Source organism: Diuraphis noxia, unplaced genomic scaffold (genome assembly GCF_037042655.1).
Source record: "Diuraphis noxia isolate RWA-SAM2 unplaced genomic scaffold, SU_Dnox_SAM2 contig0001, whole genome shotgun sequence".
Lineage (NCBI taxonomy): Eukaryota > Metazoa > Arthropoda > Insecta > Hemiptera > Aphididae > Diuraphis > Diuraphis noxia.
The window spans coordinates 92,981,973-93,005,661 of record NW_028301711.1 but is presented as its reverse complement, the minus strand read 5'-3'; the positions used below and the strand labels follow the sequence as shown (position 1 = coordinate 93,005,661).

General features: G+C 26.0%; 3 protein-coding genes across 4 annotated transcripts; 2 read left to right on the top strand and 1 right to left on the bottom strand.

The window, feature by feature from the left end:
- Positions 1–1,664: 1,664 nt before the first annotated feature.
- LOC107166298 (SUN domain-containing ossification factor) lies at positions 1,665–14,093 on the bottom strand. 2 transcript variants are annotated; one of them, XM_015514894.2, is made up of 12 exons: positions 13,697–14,093; positions 9,069–9,162; positions 8,785–8,918; positions 8,467–8,720; positions 8,186–8,397; positions 7,833–8,096; positions 7,436–7,770; positions 6,738–7,363; positions 6,416–6,681; positions 6,067–6,300; positions 5,732–5,963; positions 1,665–2,172 (listed from the first exon to the last, which is right to left on the bottom strand). In XM_015514894.2, exons 1-12 carry the CDS (start codon positions 13,762–13,764, stop codon positions 1,790–1,792), a joined length of 3,102 nt encoding a protein of 1,033 aa, XP_015370380.2. In that variant the 5' UTR covers positions 13,765–14,093; the 3' UTR covers positions 1,665–1,789. The 2 variants fall into 2 exon arrangements, with proteins under 2 accessions (XP_015370380.2, XP_089072566.1); XM_089216440.1 differs by lacking the exon at positions 13,697–14,093 and having other exon boundaries at positions 8,467–8,715.
- Positions 14,094–14,129: 36 nt separating this feature from the next.
- Positions 14,130–15,329, top strand: LOC149062483 (uncharacterized). Its single transcript, XM_089216441.1, has 3 exons — positions 14,130–14,865; positions 14,941–15,103; positions 15,188–15,329. The coding sequence occupies exons 1-3, from the start codon at positions 14,729–14,731 to the stop codon at positions 15,305–15,307; spliced, it is 420 nt and encodes a 139-aa protein (XP_089072567.1). The 5' UTR covers positions 14,130–14,728; the 3' UTR covers positions 15,308–15,329.
- Positions 15,330–15,613: 284 nt separating this feature from the next.
- Positions 15,614–17,000, top strand: LOC149062482 (uncharacterized). The gene is made up of 2 exons (XM_089215342.1): positions 15,614–16,880; positions 16,996–17,000. The coding sequence occupies exons 1-2, from the start codon at positions 15,614–15,616 to the stop codon at positions 16,998–17,000; spliced, it is 1,272 nt and encodes a 423-aa protein (XP_089071468.1).
- The last annotated feature ends 6,689 nt before the right edge of the window (positions 17,001–23,689 follow it).

Sequence of the window (23,689 nt, the reverse complement as noted above, 5' to 3'; positions counted from 1 at the left end):
CTTAAATCAATTGTTAACAAATAATATTGTACAGTATGGTTAGGGAGAGGATGGGACAGTCGAGTACTCCCTACTGTAACTTAGTGTGGACAGTTGTCCAGTAGTCTTTTTGCAATTGTTGCCTCAGACGGTTGTTGCTCACCGTATTGTGTTTTGTTTACCCATAGTTCCTTATTAATTATTATTTGAGTATTATGATATAGAAATAAAGAGTATTAACTGTGAATACTAGTCAATGTGTTTAATTTATTTTGGTAAATCGTTAACACAATTTTTTAGTAAATTAATTTAGAAGATGCTGAGTGTTTTTTTCTAATAACATAGTATGTATAAAAAATAAATGTTTAGTAATATGTACACGATATGTTTTTTTTAAATTAAATTTGTATAAGTGCGTATTTGTTAATTAAAAATAAATGCATTTTTTAATGTTTTTGGTGCATATGTATGCGCATATTTTTAAGATTTTAAGCACATAAAGCCCCGAGCCCTGTTAATAAGTAATAATGGAGTCAAAAAATATATTTACTGTGGTAAATTAAAAATGCATTGATGGTTTAAACATTATGTAGGTAGTAGGTATGCATTATATATATTTTATTTTAGATGGAACTATTGAAAATTCAGTCATACATTATCAAGATTGCCAGGAAATTATTTTCTTTTTTGTCCGAATAAAATAATTTAGTTTATTACTGTTTTACTTTAGACCAGTTGTTTTCAATCAGTGTGCCGTGATATTGACTAGGTATTTCGCAAGAAATGTCTGATATTTGTAATTATGCTGGTAAAAAATATTAACAACAGTACTTTATTTCATTATATTTGTGTTGAGTTTGCTGTGAAAACTTGTGATGTAAAATAGTATGCCTCGAACCAAAAAAGCTTGAGAAACACTGCTTTGGAGACACTGAACTAAAAAGAAAATCTAAGTAGTTTGAATTTAATTTCGTTAATTTTAAGTAATTTTAAGTAATTTATAACTATAATATGTCTAAAAGAGTAGGTAATTATTTTTTTATCAGATTTAAAAATATTTTATAGGAACTATTTTAAATTATTTACTCTATGAATTGTTATAATTCATTGAGTTATAACTGAAACTGAGACAGATTAAATAGTAATCCACTTTAAAATAAAATTATGTAAAAACTTCTATACTTGCTGATTTTTGATTCAAAACTATTATAAAAACTTATGTACAGATTATTATAACGTGTAGAGAAAATTTACTATTTATGCATAATTATCAATTTTGTTAAGAATAAATAAATACATATGACTTGTAACGACTTAAGTTTATTAGTCTATATCTATATTAGAATATTCTTATTTAATACATAAAATAGATTTTTGCTATTAAAATTGTTCATACATAATATGCATATTGCATTGTCTATAAAAATACATAATTATCAATTTCCTAATATAATTTAGGTATATGTAATACATTTTAACATTTTAATAAAGTGTATAAAAATAGATAAAATACAATTATTATGAATATGCTTAAATATGGAATATTTAACTTAATATTTGTGCTTTGATTGTGAAAGACCGAACAATTTTAGTAAAATATAAACATAAATAGTTGACCAACTGTATGCCTTTCAGTCATTAACCAAAATATGTTTTTAATGAATCATAATAATTATACAAACAAATAAAATAATAATATTTTAATAGGTACAATATATTAATAAATAGATAACATCAGTTCCACAATACCAAAGGAAATAACAAAAATAGTTAACAAATATAATTAACAAAATTTAAATAGTTTAAGGATTTAAAATATTTTTTTCAAAAAAGTTTTAATACTTTTAGACTTTGTTTCAGCTACATTTTTGTTTTTATTGGAATCAAGAACACTTAGGGTATGTTGTAACGGTCCTGAAATTCGCTTATTTCTTACTGACAATGCAGTTTTTATGAAATCATGTGTTGAACCATTGCATGCAGTAAGGTCCGACGAGGAAGCTCTTCGATTGGATTGAGAAAGGCTAGAGGTAGATTTTAGTTTGATGTTACCATCAACACCACCTGCTTCTAGGTTAATTGCATTTGATTTTGATTTCAAAATAAGCTCTTTTCTCTTTTTTCTACGTTTTTTTTCATTTTTTATATTTTCTCCATTGTTATTTCGGATTAATAAATCTTGATGTGTTGTTCCTATCAACAATATAAAAATTTTATAGGTTGATAAATACTTGCTTTGTCACAATAAAATTAATGTAGTTTTTATATAAAAAAGAAACAACAAGAAAATTTCATTATAAGTTAAAATAGGATAATATTTTAACGGCACACTATTTTAAAAAGAAATTTTAATTTATTTAGTAAGTACCTATATATAAAACGATTAACAAGTTAAAATTTGGCAATCAGAATTAGTTTTGATGTTATAGCCTAATGAAGTCTATGATTTTATAATTTTGTTTATTTCGCGAATGTGATATGCAGTGCTCTATTTACCATGCCTTTCATGACTAATTTTTTTCAATACACTTTTAATGAAATTGAGGCATTTAAAATAAAGCATTATGCAAATGCATGTATAAAAATTGCAGAATCGGAAATTCTATCAGGATATAAAGATACTTCAAAATTAAGTTTGATTGACAATTTCTAATTGTTGATGATAAGTAAAGTAACTTAAAATTGTGTAATTTAATAAGCAGGAGTTTCTGATAATCAACTGCAATATAACAATAACAATATACCAACGCAATAAGGTATAATATTATTATAATATGATAATATAATTATATTATGTGAGTGCAACAGCGGTACCTCTCAAGGCAAGGAGGTTTAAGTTCATATAATAATTCATCTCTTTAAGAATGTATTAATAAAAAAGCGGGTAAGTCGTGTATGTCGCTCTGCTGTACAGTAGGTTACAAGTGGGTTACTGTAATGGATGGAATTAAATTTGAATCCAATGATATTATATCATTGTATACGAAAAACGATTCTGAGCGAAGACGGTTTATCTGTCTAGGATATATTATAGATTATTAAAAATTTTCAAATCTTAGTTTTAAAAAGAAAAATTTTTATGAATTTCTAGTTTGAAATAATTTGCGAATTTTCGTGATTTTTACATATGTTGTCAAAATTCAAACTTTGAATGCTTGTAAAAAAAAAATTGTGACTACGCATTTCTTTTATTTTTCAATTTTTATTGTAAAAATATATTATGAGCCTTGTATTAAATTTTCAAATGTTAGATATAAAAAGAAAATTTTTTATGAATTTCTAGCATAAAATAATTTTTGTATTTTCATGATTTTTACATAATATGTTGTCAAAACTCATACTTTGAATGCTTAAAAAAAAATTGTGACTATGTATTCCTTTTATTTTGCAACTGCTATTGTAAAAATATGTTAGGAGCCTTGTATTAAATTTTCAAATCTTAGAATTAAAAAGGAAAACTTTTATGAATTTCTATCTATGATAATTTGAATATTGCCGTGATTTTTACGTATTTAATCAAAATTTGAACTTTAAATGCTTATAAAAAAAAATTGTGACTATATATTTCTTTTATTTCTCAATTGCTATTGTAAAAATATATAATGAGCCTTGTATTAAATTTTCAAATCTTAGATATAAAAGGAAAATTTTTTATGAATTTCTAGCATAAAATAATTTACGAATTTTGGTGATTTTTACATAATATGTTGTAAAATTTCAAACTTTGAATGCTTATAAAAAAAAATTGTGACTATGTATTTATTTTATTTTTCAACTTCTATTGTAAAAATATGTTAGGAGCCTTGTATTAAATTTTCAAATCTTAGAATTAAAAAGGAAAACTTTTATGAATTTCTATCTAAGATAATTTGAATATTGCCGTAATTTTTACGTATTTAGTCAAAATTTAAACTTTAAATGATTATAAAAAAAAATTGTGACTATATATTTCTTTTATTTTTTAATTGCTATTGTAAAAATATATAATGAGCCTTGTATTAAATTTTTAAATCTTAGATATAAAAGGAAAATTTTTTATGAATTTCTAGCATAAAATAATTTACGAATTTTCGTGATTTTTACATAATATGTTGTAAAAATTCAAACTTTGAATGCTTATAAAAAAAAATTGTGACAATGTATTTCTTTTATTTTTCAACTTCTATTGTAAAAATATGTTAGGAGCCTTGTATTAAATTTTCAAATCTTAGAATTAAAAAGAAAAACTTTTATAAATTTCTATCTAAGATAATTTGAACATTGCCGTAATTTTTACGTATTTAGTCAAAATTTGAACTTTAAATGCTTATAAAAAAAAATTGTGCCTACGAATTTTTAATATTTTTTAACTTCTATTGTTACAATGTGTTAGAAGCCTTGTATTAAATTTTCAAGCTTTTCTACCGAACAAATAAATTTTTATCGATATTTATAGAAAAAAAAACTAATAAAGTTGAAAAATTAAAATGTCAGTAAACAGCTCAAAACAAATCTAAATATTTTGAAAATTTTATCAAATATATAACACGCCTATATAAACATTCAGTCAAAATTTCAAGTATCTGTGGTAATTTGTTTTAGAGTTACACCAAAATAAGGAAATCGCTAAAAGTGAAAATCCAATGTTGTAAAAATTTAAATTTCAAATGCTCATAAAAATTTAATTTGAATTTCAGGTGGAATTTTTATTTGTGATAAAGATTGAAAAACTTGTAAGGAATCTTGTATTAAATTTTTAAATCTTAGATTTGAAAAGAAAATTTTTTATGAATTTCTAGCTTAAAATAATTTGTGAATTTTCGTGATTTTTACGTATTTTGTCAAAATTCAAACTTTGAATGCTTATAAAAAAAAATTGTGACTATGAATTTCTTTTATTTTTCAACTGACTAAGAGCCTTGTATTAAATTTTCAAGCTTTTCTGCCTAACAAATAAATTTTTATCGATATTAATTTAAAAAAAACTAATAATGATCGAACATTTGAAATGCCTATGAATAGTTCAACTTAAGTCGAAATTTTTTGAAAATTGCATGGTGGATAGAATATACTTATATAAACATTAGGTGAAAATTTCATGTATCTATGGTCATTTGTTTTAAAGTTACATCAAAAACCAAAATCGATTTTGTCGAAAAATGAGTGTGCGTAAAATTTCCCGTTTTTCCCTTAATTTTTAGTTTGTTTTTCTCAATTATTTAGAAAAGTATTAAGAATTTTTTACTTTTGACCCCCCAAAGTACCAACTAGATTCACTTTCTGATCGAATGAGGTACTGAAGTCAAAAATCGAAGCATTTTTACTGCCCCAAAACGTGATGACAGACACAAAAAAAAAAAAAAAAAAAACACACATCATGGTAAAATCAATACATTCATCGCTCCGCTCAGAATCTAAAATAAGAATTTTTACTATCAATTATTATTATACTATTTAACAAGATGCTACACAGACATTTATTATCAGCAAATTTTACACTCAGCAGATCGCGTTTAACTTTATTAATTTACAATTTTAAAATACTCATAACTCATTTTTAAATTGAAATATAAAAATAGCCTATGAGATGCCCTGAATTATAATCTTCGGTTTAAATTTTATAACAATTCAATTCAATCTAATTTTTAGACTAACAGGACTAAACATAATTTGCTGATGTATAATTTGCTGTATTGCACTTGTAAGACGGGGACAACAAAAAATAATTGTTTAGCTTTATTCTTTCAAGTCACAACAGTAGACATGTTCTTACCAGATGAAAATAATGCTTCTTCACTAGGACGTCGATGTTTCTCTCTAATATTTGATGAAATATCATTAGTAGACTGCCTACGTGCACCCAATCCTGTATTAGAATTCTTCCATTCTAATTCTGGATTTTTCTGTCCAATAATACCAGTCATTCTAAGAAGTATATATGTTGATATTAATAAGCAAATTATTGCAATTTTGAGGGGATTGCTTTCAGGAACAATAACTGAAAACTGTAAACAAAAATGCATTTTAACTTAAGAATTTATCATAATTATTAAGATTAACAATAAATATTGAATATTTTAATAAATTAAAATAAAAATAATTAATCACCAAATTTAAATTTTCTGTTTCAGTTTTTAGACAGTGGAGAGAATTTTGGAGAGAAGCCACTTGATTACTAAGAAATTTGATTTCTCCCAAAATCTTTAAATCTTGTTCCCTTTTTATTCTGTTTTCCTCAGTTAACTCTAAAATAGTACGTTGCATATCATCAACTTGTTTTTTATAACGAGTACTAAGCTCTTGTAAATATTCACCACTGAGAGACATATTTCGCTCTAAATCCTATATACAAAAAGAATATTTAAATACTTAGGTTAGAAATTATTTTGTTTTGTTTTAATTTTTATATTGTTTATAGATTTTAAATACTTAATGAAGTAACAATATTATGTATTACTTTAATACGATTTGCTAGGCGAATGAATAAAGATTGCTTGGTATTTTGTGATTGAACTGAAGGTTGTACGGTATGATGCACCAGAGACTCTGATGTTGTAGGGTTACATTTGTCACTATCCTGTTCTTCAACTTCAAAATCTTTAAAAAAACTATCAAATGTATCTGAAGGCGGTTCAACTAGTGTTCCTTCATTTGTAATGTTTGTTTCAATATTATTCTGGAGTTCAGAATGAATGGGTTTTTCTTCAATAAAATTAGTTTCAACTGAAAAATTGTGAAATAATTAGATGTTATAATATTAAGAGCAAATCATAATATACATTGAGTGGAACTTGGAATAGGAACTTCGTTTGTTGAATTCAACTCTGTATTTAAAGATGAAACTAATGTTGCATTTTCATTAATAACTGTCGCAAATTCTTGAACATGATATTTGTTTGATGATCCAGGATCTTCATCAGAACTTAAATATGTTTTGGTTGGTATTATTTGAGAAATTATAGGTTCAATATAACTAGACAAATATATCGTCGATTTATTATCATTAGTTGTGTCAAAATAGGATGTATCATTTTTTGATTGCTGAAATTGTAGAACACTATCGTTAGAAGTTGATTCATTTTCATCTGGAATCGATGTTTGAAGATTTATTATCAAATTGTCACTAATGTAAACACGTTTTGACTTATTTAGTACAATTTTTTTGTGTACAATCGCTAAAGTATTACACAAAGCAGCTATTTTCACACGTGGGAAAATTGAAAGGATAAAATTTTTTCTTCGATCACTAATCAAAGAGATTTTCCGTTTAGATTTTTGTTTTATTGTTAAAAAATCTAATCCATATTCTACACACGCATCACTATTCATTATTGTATTGTGGATGTACCTATTTTGATATATCTCAGTTAAATGATTTGCTTCGCAACTAATTGTGTCAAACATTCTATTAAAATATAAAATTAAAGTTAAAATTTTATAATCTCATGTTATATAACATTGAAAATTTAAAACTTACTGTTTATAAAATGTGTCATTACAACCGTGACAAACCATAATATATCCTGGAGTAATACATTTTGATAACTGAACTTCTACCGTTATATTATTATCAATGTTATCATTTAATGTATGATTAAAAACATGGTTGGTATTTTTTTGCCTTATATCCAACACATCTGCAGCTATTTTAACAATTGACATCACTGCAACACGAGCACTATCAAGCAATGTATTTTTATTATTCATTGATTTATTTTGGTTATTTTCCTCATTCAACGCATCAAGATCATCAGCATCTTCATTTTCTGCAATGTTGATTTCCAATCCATTTTCATCTGATCTTTCCAAAACCTAAGGTTAAAATTACAAATGTATTATTTGTTACAATTTTTAAAATCATCAATTTATCATACTTCAATTTCTGATAATCCATATGCTTTGAATACTGATATTGGACAATAATGTTCTTTTCCATAATGTGAATGTATCTCAACTTTAATGTATTTGTTAAATTCATTATCATCTGTTGTGTTCAAAATAAATCCTTGCAATATTCGTACATCTTCTGCCACTAAATTAGCAATTGGTGTCCATACACGTGAATTCAGTCGAGAAGCAACATACACTGAAAACTCTTTTGGCGTAGACGAAAACAGTTCAAAATTTGCTAGTTCAATCTTAAAAATAAAATAATATTATGATTTATACATGACACAATGATTATGATGTTATTATTATAATTTGTAAATACATCATTTTTACATACTTTTTTTACTTGAATAGCTTCACATAATTCAACAACAAACCAAGTAGTACTTTTACATAAATTTAATAAATATTCATCAGTAGGTTTTGTTAATAATAAATGCGGATATTTTGCTTCAGGATTTGTAGATACTACTTTAGCACCACATTCGGGGGATGCATAATTTTTTTTTAATACTTTCTTGTTGTGGTTATATTTAGTTTCATTAGTCGCTGTAAATAATAATTAAAAATGATGATGAAGTTTGATAGACGTCATACAAATTATTAATTTTTTCATACCTGGTTGTTTTTCAGCTTCTTCTAATTGTTTCTTAGTCCATTCTCTAAAAGACGGAATATCTTCATTTATGGTAGCATTGCGAATTGATGTACTTACATCGACTGACTGAAGTTTACTTTCTTTGAATTTATCATCACCTATCATATGAGTCTTAATGGTAATATAATCTTCAGCCAAATTATCTTTAGCTATAAATTCTGAACTTGAGCTAAAATTATTAGTCATTAGATTTTCTTCTATTTCGGAACCTATTCTATAAAAAATATTTAAAAGTTTTAATAAAATAAACATAAGAATAAATAAAAATTACTAATTACCTTTTATTAGTGTCAAAACTCGGTTGTATTTCTGGAAAAATAATCTCTTTATTACATGTATCCAGAACATTTAAAATACTTTTCCACCTATGCTTATAATTGAATGTCTTTTGAGCAGCACTTTTGTCAGTACTCTAAAAAAAGTATAATATACATATTTTATTTTATTTTAATTTGATATATATGAATTTTTTTAGCTAACTCTTGTCTGATTATTGATAATTAAACTATATTTAGTTAACTAGCTCATGACAATTTAATTAAATATATTTGAAAATCCTTACTTTGTGTATAAATATGGTTGAAGCATTATCATAGTCCAATGAAGAATTATAATCACTTATAGAAATATTTTCATTTTCAGCAATTATGATTGGCCTAAAAATATTTAAATTATTGATAAAATGTTAATTTAAAAAAATTTAAATAATTTAAATTTGATAATTAGTTGATTCTAATATTCAGTAGATTTTTCATTAAATGTACCTATATTATTTCAACTATTATTTAAATAAAATTATTTATGTGCATGATAGAAATAAATATACTCTATCCCATACAAGAAAGGTTATTAGCGCTAACTAGTTTTTGTAGGAAAGTAGTTAGACAACACCCATTTGTCATCCCCAATTAGCCAAATATCGGTAAAAAAATTCCACGCCCTTGTATATAAGTTGGCCGCCAACTATCAATCTTATTTGAGATAGAATATAGGAATATCATCAAAATATTATTTATATCACATTTTCTGTACATCTTATACAAATACAAATAGATTACTAATGAAATCTGGTACTATAACCAACTAACAAAGCTTTCCACATAGTTTTGCTAATATACATATTATGTATTAAGCCATAATCAGTGGCGACTTTAGAGCAGCTAAATACCATGAATTATCTAAAAGAAATAAAATCAAGAATATGGTACAATTTGCTGAGTGCTATACATTTTTGTCATTATAGAAATAAATTCATATAAAATATTATATCAGTTGAACCTTGAAGTTATATATTTATATTTATAAAGTTGTATTTTAAGTATGGTTTTTAAAACATGATTACAACTTTTTGGATTTACTTTTTAATTTAAATTTAGTTATTTTCTTATCTTCACTACTGATAATTCTATAGAGTAGCCATGCATAATTTTATCACGACAATACCATGAAAGCCAGACGATGTACGATTATATTAAAATAGTACCTAGTATGCATTATTTTCTATATCATTTATTTCTGTTACTTGTTATTTGTTTTTCACATTAACCATACATTTTAGACCCCTGTTGTTTAGCTCATAAAAAAGCAAACAATTTTTACATGATTTATTATTATAGTAATAGTTTATTATTTTCAATTTTAAATGACAAGATTATCCAACAAAAAGTATCAAGGTTTATTTTTGCAGTATTTTTTAATAGTAACAGTAATAATGTAGTACCTAGTTATAATAAATAGAAATAAATGTTGTTTTCATCTGTTTTAGTTTTAATATTTTTACTGTTTCTTGTAATAGTTATTACATTAATCTTGAGTGATAAAAAATCTTTAGACTACAAACTTTAATGTAAGTATAAATATATGTTTGGTTTGTAATTTGAGTTGAAGAATTGAAAATTTAAAACTACTGTATTACGGTTATCTCGGTAATTATATCTTAGTGTCTTACTCACAAGAGTATATTATAATTATTGAATATTGATAATGATAAGAATCATAAGTAGGGAGATATGTAATAGTTATTTGAACTTTTTTAGTAAAAATTGAATTATAGTACAAATAGTTAATCAATTAAGAATAATAAATATTTAAAGCGTAAATGAGCGGAGTAGTAGAACAACATTTATCATATTATATTTTTAGTGTAATAATGTATCACTCCATTCCGCTCATTTATTCTTTAAAATTTAAATACTTATATGAAAATATAAATTAAAACTGTATGCTAGTAAATCAAAAAAAAAACTTAAAAATATTAAAAAAACATAATTTGTTTTAATGGTATTTTGTAAAGACTTGAAACCATATTAAAAAACTATTTTCAAAACTGTTATTACTTTTTTAAATAATGAATGTCTTGCTATAAATGGATCACTTGTTATAATACCTTAACTGGTAAACTGTATGGTATAGATATGGTGGCATAGTGTCAATTCTGTAAACACAAGAATTGCGAAGAATCGAATTTCAAAGTATAAATATCAATAACATTAATATACACATGGCTACACGTGAAAGCTATACACAACAAATAACAATTCTTCCATATAATTAGGTAGATACTTTAAAATCCTTTATTTGTAAATACTATAAAGGGATAATATATAATATATACAATATAATAATTATGATCACACTGTATAGGTCATAATTTAAGGTAACACTAAATATGTCAGGTCAATGACATTGTATTTCAATTGGGTTTTCGGGAAGTGATAGGGAATACTTAAATACACATTTTCAGATAAATTTCAAATTTTTAACACTATTGGTGTGCGCATGCGCAATACAACTTACATTTTTTTAAATTGAAACACTATTTTTTTTCAAACATTTTTTGTATCAAAAGTTTTTTTTCGGATTACAAAACTGACCAAGTTAGATTAAGTAAAAATTTGGATTTATGCATAATACTTGTTTAATGCAATTTTCATTTATAACTAATGGAAATATTAACATAAGTGTCAAATAAATGTTTAATTTACTTTATCTGTTTACAAATAATTATTTACTTACTGTTGGTCACTATAATGAGTATTTCGAGTATGTGATGATTTTTGTTTAGTAATATGCTGTAATAGGATTACAGTTTTAACTATTTTTACAGTGGCATTTTGTTTTATTTTACAATAGCTCCAATAACGATTAATACATTATTATTTGTAAACAGATATAGTAAATTAAACATTTATTTGGCACTTATGTTATTATTTCCAGTAGTTATAAATGAAAATTGCATTAAATAAGTATTATGCATAAATCCAAATGTTGACTAACTCTAACTTGGTCAGTTTTGTAAATAGAAAAAAACTTTTGATACAAAAAAAGGTTTGAAAAAAAATAATCTATTCGAATATGTAGAAAAAAAAATAGTGTTTCAATATAAAAAATTTTAAGTTGTATTGCGCATGCGCACACCAATAGTGTTAAAAATTTGAAATTTATCTGAAAATATGTATTTAAATTTTAAGTATTCCCTATCATCTCCCGAAAACCCAACTGCAATACAAGGTCATCCACTTGACATATTTAGTGTTACCATAAATCGTGATCACACTGTATATTATACACGGTGATCCCATAGGCATGCGTAAACCAGAACTGTAAGCTTAAACAATTGTTTTTATTGACATTTTCAGTAACTTAGAAAATTTTCAATTTTGTTCAATGCACCTACATGAGTACATGAATACTAGAATAAACAGATCCATAATCACATTTCCAACTTTGGTGTATTTGATCATAGTATTAAAAATGTGTAATATCATTGCCTATTTTATAGAAATAATAATTACTAATGATAGTGTTTATCTACTAACTATATATCTGTAATATTATATGGTCGATAAATGTTTTGTGTTTAGTTGACAAATGGTCAATAATAACAAATAATAATAATAATTACAAAATCTATAATTAAATAAAAAAATGTTCATGAAAATCCACAGCTCTACAGTAATAACTATAGTTAATTCATGTCACAAGGTATGTGATAAAGAAATCTTTCACTATATTATACCTGACAATCGTTATATTGTGATAAACATGATCGTGTGAAAATTGATTAAATATAATACAGCAATAGTGTATAGAAATCACAGTGTTTTATGCAATTTGTGCAAATAGAACATTTTTTGAATACCCTATGACTAGAAAATATACCATAGCGTCTGTTATAAAGTTACTACATATTGAATTCCACTATAAGCTCAAAATATAAAGACAGAAATTTGATATTTTAATTTGTATTTTTATATTTTATACATTAATAATTGGAAAATAGTCTCACAATATGAAATTTAAGAAACAATTTTACTTCAGAGCGTAGAATATATGTTGCATAAATATTACCATGACTCCAAACAATAATTTGCGTGTAAGTGAATAATTTATCTAGTGGTTAATGTATGCATATGTTATATATTTTACTTGGTAAAATCGTATTGTTCATGAAATGGAAACTTTTATTTTACACATAATGAAATTTAATATTTTAAATTGTATAACAGTAGTACTAAATATTAAATTCATTACATTATACAGTAAAAGTATTAAAAATTTTCCCATAAAACAGGGGATAGTGTAATCATTAAATTACATACCTATATTAATGGGTCATAAATTCAAAATTACAAAATCAGCAATAGATAAGTGTGAATAACGTGAAAAAAACTTTGAACATGTTCTGTTAAGTATAACAGCGGTAACCATAACACTTCTTATAGTAATAATACAAAGAGAATTAATAATAATAGGTATTAAATATATTATTAGATAATTTAAACATTTTATTCAATTTAAAATCTAATCATATTTTTTCATTAAAACTTCTTAGGTTAATAATATAATGTGTATAAAAAAACACTTGTTTAGTAATAAGATGATTTAATTGTTTAGACTTCACAAAAATTTATCAATATGAATATATGATAGTAAGTAAAATATTAAACAAAATTTAAAATAATGATTGCTATTTCATGAAATATATCAAACTTATATCTTTTTCGTGGACCTAAGGATGACTTAGGCAGCATACTATTGTTTCTAGTTTAACTTCCTACTCAGTTTTGACTATTCTACCTCTACATAATCCAACTTTCATAACATAAGTCATCATCAAAAAAGTTATTTATAAACATTGGGCTGTTCATCAAGGCACAACGATAAATTGTATTATTTATTTGGACTCACATTAAAACATTAATGACAATTAACAGGCATGCGTGTCTGACGCTGAAGCGATTGCGCTTGATGATCATGGTATTTTGTGCAAAAAGTCGGAAGCCAGCAGCAAACGAAATTCGATTTACTGCGGAATTCCGGGCAGATGTAATCCGGCGTCCAGATTTTCTGATGAGGACTGCTGGTAAGTGGTAAGGTACTAAGGTTGTACGAATGAATCCAGGAACCGCATACCAGTTGATACAGAGCAGATTACGGAAACGAACTACGAACTATTCAACAAGGAACAATAACAACAAAACATCGTTTGCTACCGCAAAAGGATGGAGAATAAACTAAAAAATAAAACGTAATGTCGCGTACTGACGTTTGAAAACCGAAATCGTTCTTATCGTCATGTTATATCTCGAAATACGTTTCGATTGATAAGAAACTGATGTGTCGTCCGCATAGACCTTAAGGTCTATGGTCGTCCGGCGGCGGCCAGCGATACCACCGGGCACCATAGATAATGTGTATTATTAAATATATTATCTATGATTACCACACCATAGATATTATCTACAGGCATGCCAACCACAGGGAATATTCCCTATTTCTAGGGATTCTTGTAACATTTAGGGACACTGGAAATTTATTTAAAAATCGATTAAATCTAGGGATTTTCGTATATCATCATACAAAAATGTGTCTAATTGATTTCTGCAAGTGTATTTGACGAAAAAAAAACTACCATGATATAATGTTTTGGAGGCTGAAACAACTAACAATTTGTCGTATGGATCACGTTGATAATATCGTTATTGATAAGATTTATTTTACCTCCAATGATTACGTTTATGGTTTACGGTTAATATGGTTATCAAGTATTTGAAATTATAATTGTATATACTATATTATAATTTATAATTCTTCTGTGATAATATAAAATATATTGTACTTTCAAGTACTTTGTAGTCTTTGTACTAACCTATAAAAAAAAATTGTTAATTGCCATATTATAATTTATTTTGTTTATTTATTTTATTTTATTGTTCTAAAATGTCGGACGACGAAGATGTACATAGGACTCCTCCAAAAAAAAAACTAACATCTCCTTACTATCGTCAAAAATATTGCCCTGAATGGGAATCAGAACAAAAATTTAAAGGATGGCTCACTAAGTCTAAAAACAGTAGGTATGTAATAAATTATTTAACTAGTAAACCTTATATTAATATTATATTTTCAATTTAATCTAATGGTATATATAGTTTTCACTGCACTCCGTGCAATATTGATGGTGTCGCAGGAAAATCAGAGATACAAAAGCATGCTGTAACCAAGAAACATGAGCGTTCAATGTCAACATGTAATAAACAACAAACCCTACTAACTTTACCTTCAATTGCAACCAGTAAAAAATTGAACGAATCGGTAAATTTTTATTTTCATTTATGTTGTTATAATAATAAATAACTATCATTTATATTATACTAAGTACAGTGTACTTTATTATAGGTAAAACATTGTGAACTTTTAATGGCTGGGTTTGTTGCGGAACACAACATCCCGTTCACAATAATGGGACATCTACCAAAATTGGTACAAGCAGCATGTCCAGATTCAAAAATAGCCTAGGAACTTAAATGTGGGAGAACCAAGGCGACATCTTTAGTTACGAATGTTATTGGTGCCCTAAGTAAGTCTCGAATAATTGATTATCTCAGAGTAAACAAATTCTCAATATTGCTTGATGAAAGTACAGATCGATCAACACTTAAGCATTTAGCAGTTGTTGTTCGTTTAGTAAAAAATACTGGGAATCATTTTTCGGTTAAAGATGAATTTGTCACTTTAATCGAAATACAAAGTGCTACTGCAGAATCGTTGTACCAGCATGTTATACATTTTTTTGTGGAAAACAATATCCCGTACAAAGATAATATGATCGGTTATGCTAGTGATGGAGCAAACAATATGGTAGGTGTTAACAACTCTTTGAAGACTAAATTAACCAATGATGTTCCCAATCTATTTGTGATGACGTGTATATGCCATTCGTTCCATCTTTGTGCATCTTATGCATGTTTGATGTTACCCAGATATGTTGAAGACTTTGCTAGGGATGTACACAATTACATCAACAACAGTCCAAAAAGGTTGAGCATTTTTAAAGAGTTTCAAATATATTTGGAATTAAAACCACATAAAATGCTTCATCCGTCACAAACCAGATGGTTATCTCTGTTGTCAGTTGTTGAAAGGCTAATACTACAATTTCCTGCCTTAAAATTATATTTTACTCAGGCTGCTCTGGAAGACAAAATTGCAAACGCAGAAACAATATTGAATACCATTACAGCTCCAATGACCTTTGTTTATTTACAATTTCTATCTTTTGTTTTGCCTTTTTTTATTGATTTGAATTTGGAAATGCAATCTGAAGATATCAAAATTCATGTGGTGTATGACAGAATTTCTTCCATTTATAAAGAGATATTAAGTTGTTTTATAAAAAGGATACATATTCAAAATAAATGTTGCCATGAAATCAATTATAGAAATCCTCAGTTGTATTTATCAAATGATGATATATATATTGGTGGTAAAGTGTCAGCAACTTTATCAACACTGTTAGCCGAAAATAAAATTAAATCAACTGATGTAATCGAATTGAAGACACGATGCTTAAATTTTTATGTTGAAGCTGCAAAGCAAATTAATTTAAGATTTCCTTTTCGATCAATGCAAGTATTACAACATTTCAAAATGATTGACCCTAAAATAATTCATGGTGGTAAAATAACAACTTTAGGACCGATGGCTTCTCAACTACCAATATTGTTTAAAGATTTAGATTTAGATGATGTTGACAGGGAGTGGAGGAAGTTAATTATCATGGACTTAGAAGAGAAAGTTATTAATTCTAATGTAAATGAATATTGGTCTAAAATAATGTCTCTAAAAAAAGGGAACGACTCAGTTATGTTTCCCTTATTGACTATTTTAGTAAAAAACATCATGACACTACCTCACTCAACTGCTTGTGTGGAAAGAATCTTTTCCATGATAAATATGATAAAAACTAAAGAACGTAATCGCCTAAATACATCGAATTTAATTGGTTTACTACATAGTAAAAGAGCTATTAAAGATACAAATTGTTATTCAATGAAATATGATAAAGATTATATTGATCTCTTTAATAAAAGTATGTATAATTTTAAATAATTATAATTATTACTACTATTTATCTGTCATGTTCCTCAATATTATTTTACTAAAAGACTTGTTATTATTTATTTTGTATCGTTTTTTACCATAAGGATAAGACAAACCTTATTTTTATTTGTTCATTAAATATTGTTAAAAAAGCATTTAGCAACAGTTGTTATTATTATATTTTATACTTGTTAACTACCTATTATTATTTATTTTGTATTGTTTTATGAAAAAAAGACAAACTTTCTTTTTATCTATTCACTAAATATTGTTAAAAAAGCATTCTTACAGTTGTTATTATTATATGTACTTGTTAACTACCTATTATTATTATTATTATTATTTATTTTGTATCGTTTTATACCATGAGGATAAGAAAACCTTATTTTTATTTGTTCATTAAATATTGTTAAAAAAGCATTTAGCAACAGTTATTATTATATTATATTATATACCTATGAAAAAAGCAAAACTTTCTTTTTATCTGTGCAGTGCACTAAATATTGTTAAAAAAACATTTAGCAATAGTTATTATTGCTATATTATATACTTGTTAACTATAATTATTTTGCAAACAGATTAATTATAATTATTTATTTTGTATTGTCTTATTAAAAAAGAAAACTGTCTGTTTATTTGTTCATTAAATATATGTTTAAAAAAAAATAAGCTTTAAAAATTATTTTACCTACCTATTTGGTAACTGTTATTATTTTGGTGAATTATTGAATGAAATAATATATTATTATGAATAATATAATTATTGTAATCTATTTTGTTGGTGAGTAGGGGGGGTGGGGGGCAGAGCCCCCCACCTAATTTTTCAATTACTTATCAGGGATAAAATAGGGAAAATTTAATACCCACATTAAGGAGTTAGTAAAAAATGAGTTGGCATGCCTGATTATCTATAACCACGAAGGACACAGACTACATAATATTTGATATTTAATATATTTTTAAACATATATCATAATATTTTACTTTCTTTTTGGCTACTTATGTTAGCAAAGAATTAGGTTAAAACCCTACCTCGTCGAGATTTTATTAGACACTGAAAGACAATTACAATATCGAATCGCTTTAATATGACGTAGTCATTAGTCAATAATAGTAAACTAATGCGAAATAGCCAATTGGCATGGCGTGTTTCAACCTGTATGATCAATAATCATTATAATCCAATCCAAGGCGCAGCTGTAGGATTATAAAGACGTCCTGTATCAGCCTATTAAGTTCTGATAGTTGGTACTTGATAGTTAATACATGTTAGTATCTACTCAAGTGGCTACCTAAAATAACAAATTCCTACCCAATACTGCACATATTATGGGCCTATTTATGAGGAAAAGATAATGGTAATAATCTCCATCAAAGCCTTTAAATTATGAGTGGAGAATAAATGCAATGTTAAAATCATGTGTTTTTCGTTATTTATTTTGATCATTTAAAAAAAAAATTCTCCCCTTCCGCCAAAAGTAAAGTAAAACATTATAATAAACTAGAAATGTTCATATAAGTCCAATTTTCCATCAAATCGATTCGATTTTAAAGTAGTAACTCAAAACAATATAACAAAAAAACTTGAAATTTCATCAAATATTTCTATAATAATTTACCATTATAATATAACACAATCAACAAAATTTATTTCATAAATGGCAACAAAAAATTATTCAATAAGTTAAATTGAAAATATAATACAAGATTCCTCAAATTTTCTTCATAAACAACTAAAAAAGTATCAAAAAGATTATTTCAAAAATAATTTGAGATTATTTATATTAATTTATGAATATCAGTATTTCAGGTTTTAACTAAACAATGAATTATCTTTCAATACAATTCATGTAATATAAATGTAATTAATGGCATAAACACTGAATATAGTAATATGAAATGATTACTTTTAGATCAAAGAAACACATCCAAAATCCAATTTGATTCATGTTACGTCTATTTGCATATGTTTATGAAGCGATTCCATTTAACCTAAATTAAATCATTTGAATATCAACACACAATATAATTTTAACATAATTGCTATTATACAATATACATGTTATAATGTTATAATGTTAATTAATACAATATAAAATAGTTGCTGGACCAACACAAATAAATACATGAACTATATCATCTAAAACATTATAGGACTTCTCAAAATTGATTTAAATACAAAAACAAGTTTAATTATGAATGTTTGAGATTAAAAAACAAATTTATTAAAAATTCCCTACTAGCATTATAACAAGTGTAAAATATTTAATGTAGTATTTATTTCAAAATATTTTTAATACTGTTTCAAACTTTCAATGTTGCACTTGCGTCTTGCTTACAGGCCTCATGATTTTTACCTTTTTGGCGTTTGTTTTCCAAATTCTGACATATGTATGGTGATTATGTTGTTCGTGAATTATTTAATTTATATTTCAAATTAATAACAATCCATTGATCATTATTATAAAAACAAATTTTTATGAAGCTAAGTGTGGAAATAAGGTTAGTAAATCATGATTTTTTAGATCATATATTAACAAATACAAATCTTTAGATACAATTTAGGTTAAAAAATTTATTTTAATTAATAATTATGTGTATACAATTTATTTACTTCTAGATATTTACAAAAATAAAAATTTCTAGATATTTTAATATGTGCCTATATGAACCTTAATACAAATTAATATATATTTTAACTGTTAATTAAGTCTAAGATGATTTATAAATTAGTAAAATATGATACAAAATTTAAAAATTATAGCTGTAAAAGTTTTAAAACTGATAGTTTCCTATTTTGGTGTTTTGTTTCAGATAACATAATTCTATTTAAAAATTTAACACTAGTAAAATTTTTAAAAGGAATTGCTTATTAAATAACTCACATGGATGATTGAATCCTTCATTACATAATAAGTCATTTAATAGGTATCCAACATTATTGTTTATGGCGATAACAGGAAATTGTTCAATAAAAATATTTTTTAACTAAGTATGTAATTATAAAAATCATCATGAAACATAAGTAATTTACCAAAAGTAAAATCCTTATTTGAAGAAAATGCTTTAAAAAATGATAGAAGAAATTATTGATTTATATTTTTTTGGTGGTTTTGCACAGTTCACACAAATTTTACAAGAATGGGTCTCCAAACATTTCTTCACAAAACATCTACATACGTAAGTATAAGCATTAGCATCTGGAATATTCAGTTTTTTGTAATCTACTGTACCAATTTGCAATTTTTAAATTTAAATACAGTAGAACCTCATTAATCTGGACCCCATTAGTCCAGACTTCGCTTAATCCAAACAGTTGTGTAATATAACGAAATAACGCAGTATATGCCATAAATTTAAAAAAACGTAATAGCTATCACATTTTAACAGAAGAAGAGATTTTTGAAAGCCTCACACTGCAGAAAACTCTAAAATGGATGAATATATGAACAAGAAGAAGTAGACAATAGTATCAAGTCTAAGCTAAAACTTGGTGAAATTAAAGACCATCTAAATATTGTCCTTAAATATGTTGAGATAACAACGATGAAAACATATCTGTATATTACGAACATTTGAGACATCTATGTGAATTATTAATATGAGAAATAAATGCGAAAGGAAGACTACCAAAGACTTCCAGTTTTTTCAAACCAGTTAATGGAAGTGTGCCTAAATATATAATAATTATGATTACATGCATTACGTTGATATGTAATGTTTTTGCTGGATCTAATATTATGTTGCATTGTTGCAATATATCATCTTATATAGTAATTAGTTTAATATATTATTCTTAAATCTATAATAGAGACATGTTTTTTGGTTATTTTGTCTAATCCGGACTTTCATTAAATCGACAACCTAGAGCCCTTATTAGTCCGGATCAATAAGGTTCTACTGTATATTTTTGTCTTCAGGAGCGATCACATTTCTCACTTTTTTATTAGGATTGTTTTAGAACTTGGTCCATATCTTAAATACAATTAGCTTTAAGTAAATGTCTGTAGTACTAAAGGCAAAATATTTTTTTTAAAGACTGAATGAATTGAACTGGAATAGGATGTGTGTTGTTGCCGTATTGCTGTCGAAAAGTATCAAACAAATTTTCTAGACAATCCTGGTTCAAACGTCCCGTACAAATTGAGTAGTTTGGATTTTTGGCTGGATTTAAGGAACTCCAAAGCATTCTTAATCCGATAATAGAAACCAACCAACCATAAATGAAATATGTCTGTTTAGCTTTAGTTACATCAGAATTATTTTTTTACTTATAACCTTTATGTTTTTAAATACTTCTGTCATTTTATCAAGTAGTCTGTTTCAGGTGATGTGTTTTTAAAAAGTTGGTTGTAAATTTTACTGTTTAGGACTTCTCTTGAAATGAATACATCAAATAACTTGTCCATGTTATTGATAAAATGTATGGTGCTTTGAGAATCAACTGGTAATACCGCACAGTTTAATGCTGTAGACATACCATTTGCAACACTTGGACTGCTTAACAAACTTTCATCTCATCAAATGGACCAGGATAAATATGAAAGTAAGTTAATTTTGGTGCCATACGGAGATTAGATTTACTGTCATAATTATAAGACATATCCAAATATTTTTGTCTACTACGTCTCCATTGATTTCTATCTTATTTAAAAAAAAAACATATTCCTAGTTGATTTTAATAGGTGAAGTGGGTCAAAAATATAAATCACTTTTTGTCCATCTACTTCAAAAAATGGTTCTTCTGGAGTTACTTGATCGAAATTAAAAAATCGAATAAAATTTGATCCTTGATCAGTGATAAATGATTTCACGTTGAGTTTAATACTTCGAAGTTTATAACTGCTGAAAAAATGATGCAATTTAGATCAGCACCAGAGCAGTTATTTGAAACAAGATAATATGCAATTGGCTGTTTCAAATTGCTGTTGATTCCTCTAATCATAAGAACTAGTGCATATGTGGCTGGTTTGTAAGTTCTGAAAGGACCAGGTTGGTTAAAAGCAACAATTTGGTCTTTAGAAATATTGTAGAATAAATTTGTTTTTATAGACATTTCATTTGCACATAAAAGCAATCTAAGGCTTCCGATTTAAAATTTCTCATTTTGAAATCCAGGAAGTAAAAAATAAAGTCATTCAGTCCAGGTTGTAAATCACATTGTTTAGTGACTCTCCTTAAGGTCCGAATAGAAGGAATATACAATGATTATTGGAGAAAATGAAAAACACTGGGGCTGATGAAATAAATTGAATTTGCTAATTGTTTTATCTGCTTAGAATATCTTTGTCCACCCAGTGATTTGTCTTTATTTTGAAGATTATTGCTTACTAATAAAAAGATTGATGGTGGTAAGTGTTGTTGACAGACTTGCATGTATTCAATAGTGGCCGTGTGTTGTAGCTGATTTTACAATTCGTTTATAGTGTTGAAGGCATTAAAGAGTCTTTTCTGAAGCACGCATTTTTGTGGCATTCTGGAAGACAAAAAAGTTTGTGTTTGAACACTGAGGGAACATATTTCACATGATTTTTTTTTTTTTTTTTTTTCTCCTGTTTGAACCGACAGCAGGGGAGGATCTGTGTGAACATTACTACTCCCCTGATTTCACATGATTTAGGATTGTTGATATATAGTTTGTTTTATTACATTTATTATGCAAGGCTTCATTTATAAATTCCCAAATTTTTTTAGTATTACTTTTAGCATTAGAAATTTGTTTATAGAAATATGCGACTTTCGCTATTTTTATGGTTACATTTAGTAGATTCCTACATTTTGTATACATCTCTTGCAATTTAATGTTAAATAGTTGATTTTTTAATTTTGCATAATATAATCTATCTCGATGTCTCATAGAATTAACAATAATTCCTATAGTTATCCAGTTTTTTAATCGTTTTCTATTTTTTGGAATCTTTTTTATTTTAGCTTCTTGTGATTTTTTATACTATTTTCAATAATAGTTGTGAATAAATCAATAGCTACATTTACATCAGTTGATTTTAAAACTTCTGTCCAGTTTATGTTTTTTAAGATATTATTTAAATTGTCTATATTAGTAAAATTGTAATTAATATTATCGGTATTATTATCAACTGTATTTATATCATTATTGTTTTGTGGGGTAGATACTACAGCAATAGTACTGTAATGATCCATAATATCACATTGATATAATATATATCCATAAATATGATTAAAAGCATGTTTGTTTTTAATGAAAGTATGATCAATACATGTGTTACAATTACCAAAGCTGCGTGTAGTGCTATTAATACATGATTTAAATCCATAACTACTAAGTACATTGAGGTATTTAATACAAATTATGTCTTTGATCTTAATATTTAAATTTATGTCTCCACAGATTATATGTGATTGGAGTTTGGAATCAGTGGCGTGGCGAACTTTATTAAGTTATGAGACACAGTTATATTGTTAGACCCACCACCCACCAAAATCAATTTTATTCAAACTGGGTGGTTTGTAAATGCATGTTAATTTAATTAATATATTATCATAAGGAATTGAGAAATCTAATGAGCTACAGTGGTTTACCCCTCCAGTTATTACATCATTTACTAAAATTTAGTCTTTAATGTAAACACTTATTTCATCAGATATATTTAATGAGCTATAGTGTTTATAACAATTATAACCTTCTATATGGAAGTTACCAATATTATTATCTAACCATGTCTCTGATAACATAATAATGTCAAATTTAATATTAGCTGAACTTAAAACCACTAATAATTCATTAAAATCTTTTCTGATACTTCTAATGTTCAGTGA